Source organism: Pomacea canaliculata, linkage group LG2 (assembly GCF_003073045.1).
Source record: "Pomacea canaliculata isolate SZHN2017 linkage group LG2, ASM307304v1, whole genome shotgun sequence".
Classification (NCBI taxonomy): Eukaryota; Metazoa; Mollusca; class Gastropoda; order Architaenioglossa; family Ampullariidae; genus Pomacea; species Pomacea canaliculata.
The window spans coordinates 16,747,588-16,766,322 of record NC_037591.1 but is presented as its reverse complement, the minus strand read 5'-3'; the positions used below and the strand labels follow the sequence as shown (position 1 = coordinate 16,766,322).

General features: G+C 39.9%; 1 protein-coding gene and 1 long non-coding RNA gene across 3 annotated transcripts; one reads left to right on the top strand and one right to left on the bottom strand.

Moving 5' to 3' along the window:
• Window positions 1–2,700: 2,700 nt before the first annotated feature.
• LOC112558390 lies at window positions 2,701–7,546 on the bottom strand. Its single transcript, XR_003098143.1, has 4 exons — window positions 7,365–7,546; window positions 6,522–6,835; window positions 3,014–3,144; window positions 2,701–2,744 (listed from the first exon to the last, which is right to left on the bottom strand). It is a non-coding gene; the product is annotated as an uncharacterized LOC112558390 (long non-coding RNA).
• Window positions 5,013–16,821, top strand: LOC112558389. 2 transcript variants are annotated; one of them, XM_025228863.1, is made up of 7 exons: window positions 5,013–5,112; window positions 10,810–10,861; window positions 14,545–14,798; window positions 15,176–15,203; window positions 15,374–15,571; window positions 15,966–16,078; window positions 16,607–16,821. In XM_025228863.1, exons 3-7 carry the CDS (start codon window positions 14,562–14,564, stop codon window positions 16,724–16,726), a joined length of 696 nt encoding a protein of 231 aa, XP_025084648.1. In that variant the 5' UTR covers window positions 5,013–5,112; window positions 10,810–10,861; window positions 14,545–14,561; the 3' UTR covers window positions 16,727–16,821. The 2 variants fall into 2 exon arrangements, with proteins under 2 accessions (XP_025084648.1, XP_025084647.1); XM_025228862.1 differs by lacking the exons at window positions 5,013–5,112; window positions 10,810–10,861 and adding an exon at window positions 13,738–13,787.
• The last annotated feature ends 1,914 nt before the right edge of the window (window positions 16,822–18,735 follow it).

Genomic DNA, 18,735 nt, shown 5'->3' with positions numbered 1-18,735 from the left:
GGCATCGTTTATGGTCAGAACAATGACAGTATTTAATCGTCTTCGAACCTCTGACTTTCGTTCTTGACTAATATGCTTGGCAAATGCTTTCGCAGTTGTTTGTCTTGCGAAGACGACCCTGCGAAGAGCCGCGCTCGCTCAGGCTTCGCGCAGTGACCGTCGCGAGACCGCACGACCATGCCTGAGATGCAACTAATAGCTTTTTAAGCACAACGACTTTAATATACGCTATTGGAGCTGATTTTGAACTAATAAAAGCGCTCTATCCCGGCTTTGACGGGTCGAAGTTGGTTTGCATGTATTAGCTCTAGAATTGCCACAGTTATCCACGTAGAAATGGATCATCTAAGGAACCTCGACCGATTTCATGAGCCATTCGCGGTTTCACCGTACGAGGCATGGCTTAATCATTGAGACAAGCATATGACTACTGGTAGGATCAACCAGAATGCTGTTGGGTGTACACGTAACCGACTCCCACGAAGCAGTCGCCGCTGGAGCGCGGGTCCTGCGTTCGTGGGTGCTTTTCGCTCTTGCAACCGAATCATCGGTTCAAATTTTCAACGTGCGGAGCGTTCACCCGATCGACACGGGCGCGCTCTTTCACTCGAGACACAGTCAAGCGTTATTCGATACGCCGACGCGGCTGGCCGAAAGGAGCACGACGAACCCCTCTCTGCTCAACCAGCCCACGCCTGAGCCGCGCGAATCGCCAGCGAGCCAACCCGTACCACACCTTCTTCGGTCCGCTTCGAAACCGGCTCGCAGCAGGACGGGACGCAGACAACGATCACTTTCGACCGAGGGCGTCGCACGCCGAGCGAGCGCTCAGTTGCCAATGCAAAAACCACAACTGGGTGAGCACTACATGGCTAATAGTAACCTTTCTCTATTGCCATGTTCACTTTCTGGCGCCTTTCGGCACACCTGCTCCCCATATATATAGCGCCGATTTTGCCCTTCCCTGCCTTGTGCCACGCCTCCCCTTGCACCAGGCCCTCCGCACCAGACCCTCCGCACCAGACCCTCCGCACCAGACCCTCCTGTTCGGTAAACTTGAAGGAAACGAGGTTCCCCTAAGCTTCTGGTACCAAAATGAAGTTACTAATGACTAGAAGTGTGTTTTCAATGTGTTGCACCAGACCATCCGCTTTGCACCAGACCCTCCGCTCGAACGAACATTTTACAAGTTTGGCACCATGCCCTCCGCACCAGACCCTCCGCACCTGACCCTCCTCTCGAACGTACATTTTACAAGTTTGGCACCAGGCCCTCCGCACCAGACCCTCCCCTCGAACGAACATTTTACAAGTTTGGCACCAGGCCCTCCGCACCAGACCCTCCGCTCGAACCACCATCAGCGCGCGCCTGAGCCGTGAGAAACGCAGCAGCGAAAGCCGCGAATCGCCACCAAGCCAACCCGTACCAGACCTTCTTCGGTCCGCTTCGAAACCGGCTCGCCAGATGACGGGACGCAGACAACGATCGCTTTCGACCGAGGGCGTCGCACGCCGAGCGAGCGCTCATTTGCAGATGAAAAATACAAAACTGGGTGAGCATTTCATATATATAAACCTTTATAGTCACGGTCTCTTTCGCGCACCTTTCGGGACGCCTGCTCCCCATGTATATAGCGCCGACCTTAACCATACCTGCCTTGTGCCACGCCTCCCATTGCACCAGGCCCTCCGGGCACCTGACCCTCCCTAGGCACCAGACCCTCCGGGCACCTGACCCTCCCTAGGCACCAGGCCCTCCGGGCACCTGACCCTCCCTAGGCACCAGACCCTCCGGGCACCTGACCCTCCCTAGGCACCAGGCCCTGCCGGCACCTGACCCTAACTCTACCGGCACCAGACCCTCCTATTGAACTGAAACTTCCAAGATGATGGGTGAATTCTCATTTGGTACGGTTATCGGGCTGGGTATTGTTGTGATCGGTTTTTGTCGGTGTACAGAGACACAACGTTGTTCGGAATGCGATCAACCGGCGAAAGGAGAAAGCGTTGCTGCTATGGACAACAACCGTTGTGAGTCTTTTTCCGATTTTTGCCCATCGTTTGAGAAAAGACACTAGGCCTACAGCAAGCGCTGCTCGTTAACAACGATTCCATTTGAATTCCCTGGGGAAATTATTATCCATTTTATTTCTATTGATTTTTTGGTCAAAACAAGACTTGCATGACCATGAGAAATTAGAGAGAGGATAAAATATGTTACTTTTCTTTCAATTTTTTTTTCTACACTTGTATTGCTTTATTTTGCTTCAGTGCTGAAAGAAAGTGCACATCAAGATAGTGAACATGGTGGCTTAGAAGATTTATTTTCCAATGATCAGCGAAACCAAACCCATTTGACTGGACTAAACAGAGATGGAAAAATGCAAGACTGGGATAGCAGACTTCTCGATTCATTTCAAAACTGACACCATTGCTCTATTGATGACAGACAGGTGTATGTTGAAGATGACGTGTTTAATTAAGATGAGGCTGAACCTTACACAGTACTTGTCTCATACATTTCAGACATCGCAAGTCTGTCACATGCCACACACCATAATTCTTACACAGGAACGCGTTATGTTACAGGTCCCACACGTCACCCAGGCCACACGTCATCATACTCACACGTGTTGTTGTTTTGCTCACCTGCATCTCCTACATCGCGGAGGAAAATGCCAACACCACGTGTTAGTGCAGACTTCGTGCGCGTGCTGAGTCAGAACAGTTTTGTACATCAGGTACCTGGTGAGAGTTTAGAAAAACAGTTACACACAAATACTTAGACACAACTCACGTGCCTGTGTGCGCCAGGTATTCGGTGGGAGTTTAAAGAAGCCGTTACACAGAAACAACAGACTGGCACAAGAAAAATATTTCAGAAGTGAGTACAATGAAAGGAGGCAAGAAATCAGATTTTTTTAAATATCAATTTTATCAAGACGTTTGACAAGAGCTTTCATTAGGCCACGTGCGTTTGAACTGCTGACAATAAAACACATCTGGATACTTACGACTCCTGTACAGTGCACTCAGTACCAGTCACATTGCCTGAGGTCACACCTTGCACCACGTGGAAAATAAGAAAACAGACCAGAAATCCCAATGAAGCAGGACACTTCAGCTTCGTGTTCATTTTCTGACCCTGCAATAATACTGTACTTTATTTCGTCTTCCTGTAAACAGTAATATTCCTGGGATGATAGATTATCCCTATATTATCTACCTTGATGGGTGTTAGTTCCTTTGTGCACTATTCTACAGTAGCTGCATGGAAGAAAAGAGACTGCTCATGTGAATGACACTGAAGACGATGTTACACTAGATTTTACTTCCAAGAAGTACAGTATTCCATGGACAACCACTTGCCAGCCTGTAATTTTAGACTGTAAGTAAATTCTACTGTTCGCGCTCATTCGATGTATTGTAACTACATCCTGAACTAAGAGGATTACAATGATAAAATGTTGTTCGCCTATTTTTTATCACACTTGGAGGCCAGTTTTCGAGATAAAACTGAGAGTCATCTGTAAAACAGGTCCGTAAAGCTTGGAAACGAGAGGCATCGATGACTGCCAGACTTCCGCCTACAAGATATGGTCTGTGAATTGCTCTGCGTGTCCATTAGTGCACACTGGGGTTGGCACCCACACTGCGTCAGTCGACACAATGAGCCTGATGATAATAATAGAGAATTTATAAAGCGCAGTATCTCGGCCAAAGGCTGACTGACTGAACAAGATCACAAAAGGTAACCACCATGAAGAAGGAAGAATAATCCTGCGTTCTGGCAGTAAAGGGGCGATAACTGTAGATTGAACGGTAACGACTCCAGAGAATAAGATTCCTGACATCAGGAGAATAATGTGAAGGTATTGAGTAATCTTGAGAATATGAAGAATGTTATCAAATGAAACTGCAAGAAGGTGATCATCACTTCAGTTTATTTAATGCAGCTCGAGGTCGCTGACGAGGTTAGTAAATCACGGCCAATAAAGCCAAACAGCTTGAACTTCAAAATAACATTATGTACAGTTCAGGAGAGGAAGAAAATGCAACAGAAGGACATGTAAACATGAAGGTCCAACACTTTTATCCAAATCGTAGCACGACATAAACAAAATCAAGGTAAGCCGATCCCCTCAGTGCTAGGCAAAGGGACAGAACCCTCAGAATCATTCGAGGAACAGAAAAAAAAAAGAAAACTGTACGAAAGCTAAGAAGAAGAAAACAAGAAGAATGCAGTGCCACCGACTAGCACTCAACAACTTCGTCCTTGTAATATTCGGTCCGAAAATAATCACTGGGTTTCCCATTTGCCTATTTTCGTCGACACTATTAATATTACAATGGCAGACAAACAAGTCACTCCACAATACAAACTGGTCTTAGCGAAGATCAGGCTACACCGTGAACTTCTTAGAAACACATCGCGTGTCTCCTCACATGCTGTAGTGAATAAACAAAATGTTGACCTCTCACCCTCACCACCTAAGCCCTCCCCGTAAACACGAAGAGGTCAGCAGTTGGTAAGCAGGAAGTTGTGTCACAGACTTCACTAGTGCATGACGACATAAACACCAGGGCTCAGATTAGCAGACACACTTGGGCATTTCACACAAATACAGCACAATCATAAACACACAGGTCACTAAACTCTGACTTGCTGTACACTTGCATTGCGATGGTGAATACCTACTCTGGCATTATCCTGTTCCTTTCAGGCGATAAAATTTTGAAGTGTTTAGGTAGGAAAGTATTCTTTCAAAACAAAATTTAAAAAATGAAAACTGTTCAGTCTGGCATCTATGGTCCTGAAGAGATAATGTCGGAATGGCAGTTGATAATGGTTGGAATTCTGTCACACCAGAAGAGAACGGAGCTACTTTATTCCACTGATGATAAACACCAGATACTTCGCCTCATGTTCCAATCATTCGTGCTCGTACCCCCACTTATTTGTTCACCCCCTCACCTTACCCCCTGTCCAAGTGAATTGTGAAGGCAGTTGTGGTAAGCTTGGGTGTGGTGACAAGTCGTCTGCGTGACTGCGACTGCGGCAGCAGCTGACAGGATGTGTCGTGACGATGTGTTGCGAGCTGAATCACATGTGGTAGGTGTTGATACATACTAAATGCAGATTTCAGCGCTACTTTTCCAGGTCAGTCTGACACCTTTAGAATGGATGGTCAGTGACAGGGCGAGGCGATGTCAGAAGAAAAGGGAGACAAAAGGGATGTTTGGTGTAATGAGCTTAGTTTGTTTTGATCACACATTTCTGTCTGGATAAGTATCCATGTTTTCTTCTCTCTCCATCAGGTATAGTTTTACACGTCTAGTTGACAGTTTTCTCTTATTAAATAATTCTAAGTTTAAATTATTCTTTTAGAGAAACTAAAGTCACATTTCATTCTCCTTTCGGATAAAGGATTTTGTTATGAATTTTTATGTTTCGTATTTCCTTAATAGTTTTTGTCTTCTTTCTACATGTGATTGTGAGATTTTTTTCATAAAATACAAGAAATATAATCTTAACGTTAATGAGTCTTACAATTATTATTAATGTACTTAGGAAACAAAACTTTTCTTTGTTATGCACATAAACAGTTAGGCGTACCTAAGTGTTAGCTTATTATTTTCTTTCCCAACCCCCAACTATTCAACAATCGTACTTTGATGTAGAATAAATGTTCTACCTAGTGTGCCACCTCGCTACTTCCTCCTTGTAGACACAGTAAACGTTTTGAAAATGAACCGTCAAAGAGATAAATCAAGTTTTACCAAGAAAGGATGTGCTCCACGCAGACAAGGAGGTATTGTTACAGCTGTCGTGACATGTGACTCCGTGATTGTCATTACCATCAGGGTCACATACGTCACGTAGACTACCCCTCGCCCTCCCCTCCATCTGTATGTGTGTGTCCCTTTTTCCTCTTTTTCTCACTTCCTTCTTACCTTCTTGCACTTTGAGCTTAAAATAAACGTTGAGCCTTTTCTACAATATTTCTGTGAGACCCTGAAGACAACAACTCGTCACTGATAACTTATTTTATTGCAGCTAATGCAATTTCTTTAAATAATAATACCATACAAATACAAGAGTTGCTCAATGTTACTGCAATGTTTTCTAGCCTAAGCTTTCTATTCAAGAAGTGTCATGTGTAGACAAAAACTGAAGTCAGGATATAAAGAACAAGAGGAAAGACTGGCATTGTGTAGGGAGGAACAAGTGTACGGTGTAGAGCCACAGTATCAAAATACCTGTAGAGCTGTGGTATGACACTTGTCAACAAGAATAACTATACTTGCACACATCATTAATATCACACAAAATAGTTGATTTGTCTCAGTCTAGGTATTTGGTCACAGTAAACCGTCCATGTGCCCGCATTCACAACGCCACTACAGTAAAGGCGGCTGATCTTTCGTTAGTCAAGTTAACTATTAAAAAGCCAGGACAGGATTTGTCTACACATTTTGTAACTCAAGACATTTTCTTTTGGCAAAACTGGTACTACTTACCTGTCCAGCAAGTACTAAAGGTGTTCCCGGAAAGAAGAAATGAACTTTGCCCTGAACTTCACCAACAGCCCAGTGCACATGAGGAGTCCCACTGCGTGCGGCGAATGTGCAGACTGTCACAGGCACTTTGGTGCAAATCAGGAGAAGCATATACAGCTGTATAGGACTCAGAAACTAAACACGAATTGTTACAAAGCAGCTAGATATATCTGGGCGTTGGGCAAAGGTTCGTGCCTCTTTCGTCTAGCGTCTGAACGTTGTCTTTGGCCCCTTGTCTACATAATGAGCTCCCTCGTCACAAAACTGATTGTTGGCTGTAGACATAATTATTTAATATTTGTGATACGTCTAGGAGTGATATTGTCAGGTGATCAGTCATTTCATCTAAACAGATACCATTGTCATGGAAATGAAACCTGGAAATCAACTTGCAGTGAATTTTTGCACACACACGCACGCACACATGCAAGTAACGTCTAAGAATGTAAACCTGTTATTTACACTTCGAATTATTTAAATTTCACAAAAGTAGTACAAATAATTTTAGCAAAATTATACACACTGAATTCCAAGACTAAAGCCCACAGCACACAAAACTGTAGTGGTCGTGAGATTCATAAAAATTAGAAAAGATCGCAGCATGATAGTATTGCACTTAACATTTATAATGCAAGTAAAATTCGCATGAATGCTCTCGAAATAATCAAAATCGGAAAGTTTTGGAGGAACACTCGTTAATACTTCATTTGTAATATCTATATCGTTAGTACATGCAACTTAGATGGCATTATTGCAACTTTGACAGGGGTTGTACCTGTTACAAGAATGATTTGTAAGACTCACGTGTGAGCTTGTGGGACTCGCCTGTAAGCTAGCCGTCCACCTGACTTCAGTGACAAACAAGTTTGTCTTCCTGCGTGACGTCAGTACAACGGTATCGCCTGCGTCTCATTAGAGCAAAACGAGCCCAAGCCAGTCTGTCATTGTCTTCTGCTCCCTGCTCGACATGTCACACCAACGGCCAACAACCTGATCGTGTCAACTCTCGCCGTCTCGCGCGGTGTCAGACGTGCTTGTGGCTCCACCATCTTGTGGACGTTAGTCATATATCATTTGTTTCTACTGAACAGTCACCTATCACCTTAAATGGCGGAGGCTGGAAGGACGGTCAATATTTTAAACAGTTTTATTACCAGCAGCTTACGTTTCTATATTGCTATGACTATATTGCATAAAAATACTAGTAACTTCATCCTACAATAACATATCCACACTGACACACTCTACCTCCAGACTTTAAAATACATAAATAAGAAAGAAGATTATAAAAGAATAATTGGAAAAATCTCGCAGACTTTATCAGCAACTTTACTTAAGCTAATTGTTTATGTGGTGGACTAAATGTACAAAAGCTTATAGTGGAGAAAGAATCTCATGTCATAGAGGGTTGACATGAGGTTAAATACCTTGCACAGCTCGGGTGGCCGAACCCCACCTGTTCCATGGGTAACACTTTTTGTTTTACATAGTGGAAGAGAAAAGGGAAAGACTCTAATTAACTGTCGCCAGCCAGCGCCTGACTTCCCAGGGAGACACGGCAAGTGGAGGGACACCAGGGTGGAGGGAAGAGGAGGCTGCGTCTTCCGAGAAAGGTGCAGGTTGTATCCTGGGGTATTTGGACCAGGAATGTTGTAGTTGCTCGTCTCCACGAGGCAGCGGCGATATGTTTTAACGTCTTTCCCCGAGTGGAGGGGTCAATGATGTTTTTCTTTTAGATAATTTGTAGAATATATATATTTTTTAACAACCAACCGGAGAAAAGGAACTGTCTTTTAGGACTGTGTTTACAGCTAGAGATATTAGGTAGTAATAAGGATTGACTGATGTATGTGTACAGAAACTAATTTTCTAAATTTATCGTGTATTTTTTATTAGTTATGTAGCATAAATTGCTAATATAATTAAATATATTCAGGACCTGCAAAGAGGCATATTTCATTGTCTTGTTTTGTGAAGTAAATGTCCAGGCGACTTCGTCAACGCGAGTGTCTGTGACACATATTCACATATCATTCAAAGTAAGACATATATATATATGCGTACAAAAGAATACACGTTCACACAGGTACACACACATGCACGTAAGCTGCATGATTTCAATAATACATTTGGATTCAATTTCAATTTCATACTAAACAATATTATTTAAACTGTAAATTAGAACATTTTGTAATTCTAATGTAACTGTAATACTTTGAAATGTAGTCCCTCTCCTTGGATGATTCTTTACCTCAGTATTTATTCTATCATGGGTTATTTCTGCATCCGTACACCCTTTTCTTCTCTTTTTTTATCCCTAGATTTCCCACTTCGCTTCTGTACTTTCACACATTCTCCTTTCTCCCTCTCTCTGTTTCGTCTTTAAGACGGACACTCTGTTTCTGATTAGGTTTTAAGGCCAGCTCATGTTATTTCCACCAGTTTTTTCCTCCTTACATTCACATCCTAGCAGGCATCATCAATCTTTTTAAGGAAAATAGCTCATGTACAATCGAGGAAACGACTTCTGACCAAACCAGATGTGTTTTCTTGCTGATCCACATTCTGCTCAATTTTTTAACAAGTAAAAAAGGAGCTTGTAACCTTTGGTATCTTTCTTAAGCAGCTAGATACTCCAAAGCATATATTTCAAAAATACATGTGGCAGCAAAGATTTGCATAACCAAATGGGCAAGAGAAACGGTCACAACACATGTGTGTGTGTGCGCTCGCGTGCCTTTCAATGCCAGTTTCCAGTGGAAGGACTGTGTATAGGGGAAGTGAGGTCAAGATTAGTTTGAACATAAGGACTGGTGTTATTTTTGTAAATGTGGTTAAAGATAAGTGTATAAATCTTCCTGTGGTCTCCACCCTTCCGCTCCTTGCCCGACTTTAATTTCCTTTAATTTACTATACTTATACATTGAATCAAATGTGCTTTTGTTCGACTGTTGCAGACGACGGAGTAAACCGCTCGGCTGTCTGTTGTCAGTGTGACGCTTGAAAACACCTATCATTTTTTTTCATTAAAAATCCAAGTTTAACGAACGGAAAATTTGCTTATATTGCTGCAATACTAGTGTATTTTATCCTAGTTCAGGGTAGATGTTTTTACATAGAATATCGTCGAAAATTATATAGTTGATCGATACAAACGGTACATAGTATATCACTGAAGATTATCGAGTTCATCGAGACAGATTATTGTAGTAGCATGCATTGTTGATCAAACAAGTTATTAAAAAACATAGGTTGAAAGAGAAGTGGGAGGGGGGGAGGCTACATGTGCAAATAAAGATAACCTGAGCTATGGCAAGGGAAGTAACTATTAAATTCACGTCAATAATGCTATCGAAGTAGTCTTTCTTAGTGTAGACATAAACATCGTTTTTATGGATGGAATATTGCCGATCATGATCATGTATACTGACGTTTACCATACATACGATTGTAACACTGGTGGTATTGGTGGTGATACCTTTTATGTGTACAAGCAGATTAATCCTTGTTTAATCTTTGTTTTTATTCCGATCAGCCGCTACGCAAGCGTCATGTCTGCTAAACAAGTCTTCTATTTGTTCATAACTACTCTCATTCCGTCTCTCGGCAGTCTTCTGTTGGTGAGAAAGCTTCCTACTGGGACTGAAAGACTTCATTGTGTGACGATTGACGATAAAACACGACGACAAATGTGAAACCGGTGTGTAGCTATGACGAGCTTTATGGTCTAAGGGAAGTAACTTTAGAATTCACGTTGATAAGACTGTTGGAGTAGTCTTTCCTATATTTTTTAGTTGTCACGTGATGAACTAAAAAAAAAAATATAGGAAAGACTACTCCAGCAGTCTTATCAACGTGAATTCTAAAGTTACTTCCCTTAGACCATAAAGCTCGTCACAGCTACACACCGGTTTCACATTTGTCGTCGTGTTTTATCGTCAATCGTCACACAATGAAGTCTTTCAGTCCCAGTAGGAAGCTTTCTCAGTTATGTTTCGTTTGGTGTTCATGAAATATTGTTGATCATTAAAGAGTACTCCAATGCAAAAAATAAAAATAAAATAAATAAAATAAAGTATTGTAAATAAAAATAAACGTTTCGCAAAAAACTGAAAACCCATCTGTTTCTTTCAAACCAGTCTTAAACTACCAAGAAACACTTCTGTCTATATTTTTTACTTTTCCTGGTGTTTTATATATTTGTTCACTTTATTTTTTCTTCTTTTGTTTTTTTTTTCTGCGCAATGAGCATTCTTCGGAACTGAGGTAGAAGACTCAACTGGCCGGTGTCAACGACACAGGTAGTGCTTGCGACACTTATTCTCTCCTGTAGTTAGTCGTCCTTGGCTAATTTTATCCTTTTTTGACATACACAAATCAAATTGACTTATAGAGGTAAGAGAATAAATCAATCATGCCCTTGTTAATCTTGCTTTTGTTTCTTGTAATGCTTTGTTCTTTATAATACAGCCACGTGACGTTCTACTTTACATTTAAACAAAACATCGCTACAGCCACACCAGTGACTGACATTTGTCTTTGTAACAAAGCACGCAAACGATAACTCACTAACTCTATTAATTCACTTATGTATTATTCAGAACAGGTGAGATAAAAGTAATTAAACTTATTAATTTATTTTGCACATTCATTTGCTTTCGGAATGAATCAATGAAAACACACAGCGCCAGCCTGCGAGTAACAGCTTTTGGGCACATAGCATGCAAAAAAATTATTATATATATTAATTTAAACACGGCGTGTGTATTATAAGCAACTACCTACAATAAAGTGAACAGAAATATCAGCTTCACATCACATTTTTTTCATTTTAAATCAATGTAGCGCAAAACAATTTGTGCAGCATGGATGCTGATATACTCAGCTTGTATCGGAGTTTAATTTGAACAAAAAAAGTTTTGAAAACAAACATCTCTCAGTCTGTAAACACGGGTTGCTGATGGCCTCTTATTCTCTGTATAATTGGTTCCGCCATGCGCCTACAGGATATGTTTGTTTTTGATACACATCTGCCAGCAGGTATCGCTACCACACAGCAAACGGTAGATTGTGAAAGCCTGGATGTCCCCCAGAAAACTGAAAAAATGACCACAAAACTGGGGTCCTTCTAAATTAGCCTCTTCAAATAAACTGAAATTTGTGCTACCCTATATTAATTGTACTTTCTCTGGGGTAGATGTCTCTCCTTCCAGACCTTCAGGAATGTCGGTGTTGTCATCGATGTATCAATGATTACAAGATCACTAAACTATAATACTGTTGTTTTCATTGAATAATGAGGAGGAGGAGGAGGAGGAGGAGGATTGTTATTGTTATTATTATTGTTGCTATTGTTGTTATTGTTATTATTATTATAGAATTTAATCTCCTATTTATTCAGCTTTCCACCAAATACTATTTTCAGTTTTATGCCGAACACAAAGGTTTAAGATATATTTTAAATATCGTATACATTTCATATATCTTTTATTATATTTTATGTAAGCACAAAGTCATTTCTACTATATTGCGTTTATGTAGATTGTACAATGGAAACTGGATCCCTTACGACTATTTTTGCTCTTTCTCGATACCGTTGTCAAATAATATCCATAAATATCAGGATTCCCTAAGATGATTGTATCTGTTTAAAAAGTATCGCTTGTTTAGCCGTCCCTTAAGGTGTGCTAGTTGTAATAAAAGATACACTCCTGTAGTAAGGCATTTATTCTTTTTGTACCGTTTTGTTGGGTTATATTACGTTAGTTTTAAAAGAACCTTCTTTTTCTCTTACTCTTTCGTTCCCTCTCTCACACATACGCACGGACACGTGTGCACACAAATACACACACAAGCATTAGACGATAAATTTTTGTTTGCTCTTTGTAATTGACAGACCTCCATTTGTTCAAAATGAACCTAAAGTATTAGACCCTATAGGAGCACAGTAGTAGAAAATTAAAATAATGAAAGAGAAAGAGGGGGTGGCGATTTCTCTGGAGACCTGAAGGGGTTTCGGGAAGATAAAAACAATCCAACGTTAAGATGTAAATAAAGTTGTCTCCCATAAAAAAAATTGTGCCGATTATACATCTTCATTTTCTCCTCTTTTCTTATATCTGCAGCTTTTTGTTTCGAGCATCCGCACTACTGTTTAGACTTTAGACAATCCCTTGACTAGTACTCCCCTCGACTTTTACGCTTTCTATCCTGACCATGCACACTCACATACACACCTAAACTACATTCCTGTTAACTCGCAAAGCTATGGTATATGGTAAGTGTAGCCTTTATCAAATATACATCAATGAACATGTACGATGCTTTGTTCTATTGCAGCTGCCACAGAAATATCAAAATTTAAGCAGAAAAGATTATGCCATTTACACCATGACAATAAGGCTACATGGTTACATTATAAGAGGATTTTTCTTTACAAATACGGGATTTGTTTTGTATGCAATAGTCAAAGGGTTGGAAATGTCAAAGTGTTTTTGAAAGTTTTCAAATTAAGATTGACAGATTGTTTTCACCAAGAAAGGCAGAAGAAACTTAATTGCCAAATTTAAAACATACAACTCGCCTTATCCCAGGCGAACTTTCTTACACACAAAAACGTATTGGCATTAGAGATGTTTTTATATAATTTACACCAGGGATCACTTTTCGCTATGGCTGTTAAAACAGTAGAGATACTAAGCGTCATTTTTTATTGAATAAAGAACAGAAATACATTTCTTATATAGCCGTCCCAAATATTTTGATTTATAAAAAGAATGCATTGGTCAGAAAATCTCACAGAGTAATTTCACATTTCGATTGTGCCTTTTAATGTCAGGTAACCGTGCTACAATAATCACCAGCTTTACCACGTATATCTATTATGTATAATTATATTGAAGAGAAAAACTTCTAAAGAATTCTCTTCACTGATTTATTTATCTCTCGCCGAAAAAAACTTTATAGTCATCTGGGAGATGCAGCATCTGCTATATGTACTTCATTTACATTTGTGGTAAAACTAGCGCCATTAGATAACCCAAACAAACAAAACAAGATGTTTTTTCATCAACATATTTTTGTTTTCTCAGTAGAAGAATAAATTACATCACAATTTTTTTTCTAACGTCTGTTCAACATAAATTCAACACAAATACAGGTGTTCTATACAGATCCATACAGATCCGTGGTCTGCATCCGTGGCTACTTCACCCAGACCCTAGCAAGGTGAGACCCGCTAGTCCTTGTTCTTGTGGCTGTTGCTGCTCTTTCTCGTCTGCTCAGGCAGATACATGTACCGCGAAAAGATTTTTCTTTGGTCTTCCCTTTTTTGCAGCTGCTTGGTATCTACCAATATCAGAAACACGAAATGGGATGTCAGATTTTGTTGTAATTTTTTCTTGCGTTGAAGGAGGTGGGGTCGATGCCACGGTGGCCAGAGGTCAAAGACTGGACTGTTCGTCCTGTGCAAGACTTCCTGACTATTGCCTATAACAGGCGTGAGTGGCGGGCCTTGTAAGCTATAGTCTTTTCACGTGTTTCCCAACACGAAAAGTACCAGTCAGAGGACTGACTGACTCGTGGCCGGCTGGTGCTGAGAGACAAATTTACATCACCAACAGCACCCTTTTAGTACAGAAAAGAAATGAATCTATAAACAGGTTTAGGCATGTCAAGTTTAAGTACAAAGTATATATTCATTTAGGTGTTGAAATAGTTGTGTAATGAGTTCCCCCGAAAAAGTCCTACGTGTTCTAAATGATTATGTCAGGCATGCGTGACGGTTGACTTGTACACATCGCCTTGGTCTGTTGGACGGGAATAACGGGCTGTAATATTCTAGTAGTAGTAGTAGTAGTAGTACAGAGCTTTTAAAAATAAATAGATAAAATTTTAAAAAAAACAATACAATTAGTTATAAAGCATCTTACACTATTTTTATACTTTACTATTGAAACTAATTAGGAATGCAATTTTGTGCCAGCTATCTCAGATTTCACCATGGCTGTCTATTCATCTTTGTGGTTGGCTATGGCTGCGCTGGTGGTGACGTGTGTCAGAGCAGAGTTGTCTGCCAACTCTACAGCGATGCCGGAAGAGGAAGCGTTTGTACTTGACGTCATCATGGACGCCCCCAAGGAAGACGTGTACTTCCTGTTTGATATCAAGGGTACACAACTCACTAGCAATGATGTTAACAAAGCTTTTGAAGGACTTCCCGTGCTCTACAAATTCAAGGTACAGTAACTCTTTGCCTTCAGTACAACAACTTGGAATTCTTGATGAATGATGCAATGCTGAGCTCTTCACTTACTACAGAAAGTGTGCTGTGGTCAGGATAGTTACTAGAAATTCAAACTTTCTCTGAAAAAGATTGATCTCCTTAGAAGCTAAGGGAATGACGGCATGAATGAGATGTTGGCTGGCTGAGAGAAAAATAAATAGTATAGTTAGCTGACTGGCTGACGAAATGTCTGCTTCATTGATTGAGATCAAGCAAAACTACTTGTTGTACCTGCCATGACTAAGCTTGCCTCTAAATAATGAGAGTAAAACGATAGGGACTGATTGTGAAAGAAATCTTACAAATGTCTCTTTTCTTTTGTCTTTTGGAGGTGGTAGGAGGCCATCGCTGTGTCGTCGGTAAGTATATATTATTATCTCATTGAACACATGCACACAGCATACAGGGTGAGCGTTAAAACAGAAGACTGCACAAAAACTGGTTTCAATTCTACCTTTAAGTTACGATCATCATACATACACACTTGGGTTAGTTCATAATAAATAATTATAATAACCATTGTTGACAGTCTTGAGAAGCGTGCCTGGTGACCGCGCTGCACTCAGGGACCTCGTCATCCCCCAGGCCACAGACGTGGAGGTGTTCATGGCTGAACACTTCAGCGATTTGCTCAGTTACTACGATGTGTTGGGCAAACAGGACAAGGAGCCTTTACTCCTAGAAGATGAGAACCTGTACATGTCTACAATCACCATACGGGAAGAAGGTATGCTGACCCACATGTGCTGGTTTGATACATTCTGAGCTACTGTCAAAATTTGACGAAGTGTATTTTAGGTTTAGCAGGTCTCACTTTTTAATGTTATGTTTGTATCGATGGTCTTTTAAATGTTTTATGAGGAAATCAAAACAACAGATATATAGTAAATAAACAACACACTAACATAAGAAACTCTACATAGTGTGTGTGTAATTTTATTTTTATTAATTTTCAAGTGCAAACAATTTACAGGGTCAATGTGACCCTGACACACAAATCCACTTGTCATGCATGTTGCATCTGTCGGTCGTATAGCCAATGGATAGTCCATTACTATCTCCCTCTAGCTTGAAGTATGATAATAATTTATAATTTATGCAATATTTTCCATGTGTTCTAGGTATGAACTTGACCATGTTTAAAAACAACCTCAAGGAGTTCTTCAGAGCGACACTTGCAGCCAACTTCTTCGATATCCGCGGGTTTCATCTCAACGGGTTGCTTCCCTTTACGGTAAGTTTATTCCTAAAAAATCTTGTTAGCAGGTTAAACAAATCCTTATTCTTTAAAATCTCTAAGATCTGCTCTGGTATTACTAAACGGTATCTTTTTTTAAGTTTTGCCTCATTGACACAAACAAGCAAAACATAAAAAACTACTAGCTCCCACAAAAATATTCTTTATTTAGATTGACATCTTCATTCCATTCTCTACACATTCGTACTTTTAGTTTTCAGATTTACACAATATCAAGTAACTGCAGAAAACTATCTAATTCACACTATTATTGATAACTAAATTGTCCATGAAATAAGCAATTGTTTAAATACTCTATCAAACTTTTTCTTTCACAGATTGTAACAAAAAGTGTAAATACTGTATTTGTCATCTAAAGCTACAGGTGTCTAAACCTTTTGACTTTCGCATATTTATTTCTTGTTTTCTTTGTATTTTTTAAATTGGTTGATTTGAGTACATGTAGAACAAATTTTAATAAATATCACAAATTGCCATTGTAATGAAGTCTTTTGTCTGCGACAGTTTATCTCATTTATGCGCATTAGTCCGCATCGCAATGACAGAGCTCTGATAGGAATGTCAGACTATGTTGGTGGACCTTACCAGATGGTCATAAACACACGACCCATCGTCAACATCTGAAGTCTTCAAACCTACGATCTCTGAAAAATGTGTCTTAGGTGACTCAACACTTGTCAATCAGATGCTTTAAAATAAAATAAAAAAACACCCTCGCACCACCATCGTTTGATTATTTCTTCATTATCCGTCGTTACCCTTTGGCCCGTCTGTAGTTTAGCTGCATTCCGCCATTAAGGAGAGTGCAAATATCAAAGCAGCACATAATCTCCTTATAAACGCAGAATTGTATTCTTACCACATACGAAATAGCTCTTTGTATGTTGCTAGATTCTGATGGCGATTGCAGTACTTTAATAGTAAAGTAGGAAATAAAATACAAATTCTTCAAGAACTATATTTGATCTTTGATTTACCTTGGATAAAAGCTTTTTTTTAGTAATTGTGATGATAATAATAATCAGCATTTACAAAATTCAGCAGGTACAAGGCGCATTCACTATACCACGCATATCATTTAGAAAACACAACAAACAAACCACTAATCAGGGAAGGAAAAGCAGTACACAGGCATAGCTAGCAGACCAACATTCAAACAAATACGTTTTTAAGTAAAATTGTGGGTTAAGAAAGAAGTACACATAGCTGAAGGGAAAAGAATTCAAACAATGAAGATCACAGTTAAAAATTTAGTCGTTTGTTCGTCCCTTAACTGGAACCTGTGATTGAGGGGTTGGGGAAGCACATGGAGAGAGGCGGCGGTTGATGGTCCACAACTGACACAAGTTCTTGGCAATAGTGAGGAGGACCAGTCCAGTCTTTGAGTCTCATAAGCCGGTTCTACCTGTAACCACCGCCTTTTACAAGGTGTAGTGCTGGTTGAAATGGTCAACCAGACCAGCTTACTCGACTGCTTGACTGTTGCAAGTGAAGGTTTCTGGTGTCCTACGAGTAAGGAAATCATGCTTTGTACAAAGTCCTTGGTTTTACATTCTTCGTACAAGATTGCGAACAGCATTTAAATAAATGGTCACAGTTTATAAGGCCTTTTTTCTAGCTTCAGCCAGACTGAATGCGCTTTTCATATAGCCATAAGAGCACACTTTTTAAAGTCGGCATCTACATCAATACACAAACATTCAAGAATATGATAGCTCTAGAAAATCTTTGCTAAATGTTGAACGTTTATCCATATTTATCCAGTTAATAAAAGTCTCGATTCTCCTCTCAGTATAGTCCAAATATATTTTGAGCTCTTTTCTCTTTCAAAAAATCATTTTGCCTTTGACCTTATCCTCATACCTTCAACTCCGTGTTCCATAATATATTGGAGTTCCTTTTCAGTGCTTCAAGGGAGCGAAACAGCAATCAAAGGGAAGAGAGCTACAGTAGATATAGTAAAAGCATTGAAAAGGATTGATAATATGACAAGACAAACCTTTTTTTTTAATTAAATTATTTGACTCCATTGTTCAACCTGTGCTTTTATATGCAGCTGAAATTTGGGGGCTTTTACAGAAATATAGCTAAAAAATGTACCTGTTGGCCTGTAAAACGTTAAAATATCCCAGTGCGCACATCGTCAGATATGGTGTATATAGAACTACTTGTAGGCGTTACCTACTTGTGGTTAACTACTGCATAAAGCTCTAAATTTTGGTTCCTCCTCGGGTACGGTTTAAAAGATGAATGTTTTCGCTTGTTGTCAGTTACTGACCTCCATCTGTTTATTATGAACCTAACATTTTAGTCACTGTAAGCAAAATGTCAAACATGTTTTAAAATAATGTACATAAGAGAACACTTCATATGCTAACCAGACTGGGCTAATGACTATGATGGCGTACAGGGCTTTAGGTGACTAAAAATGATCCAATGTTTGAATGAAAACCTGTTAATGATTTTGGCGATTTGCTGGAAACAACATGAATTTGTCTCCCATTAAAACTTGTACATGATTATGCCCCTCTATTTCCTCGTCTTTGTTTTCTCTTCAGCATGTTTTCCAGCATCCGTACTACTGTTTCTATACCTATTTGAGTGCACGTGTTTATGTGCAGTTGATATATTAG

Coding starts and splice junctions, on each gene's coding strand:
- LOC112558389 (XM_025228863.1), top strand. CDS start 14,562: ATGGCTGTCTATTCATCTTTGTGGTTGGCTATGGCTGCGCTGGTGGTG. Junction 15,204..15,373: donor AGGCCATCGCTGTGTCGTCG/GTAAGTATATAT, acceptor CATTGTTGACAG/TCTTGAGAAGCGTGCCTGGT. Junction 16,079..16,606: donor ACGGGTTGCTTCCCTTTACG/GTAAGTTTATTC, acceptor TGTCTGCGACAG/TTTATCTCATTTATGCGCAT.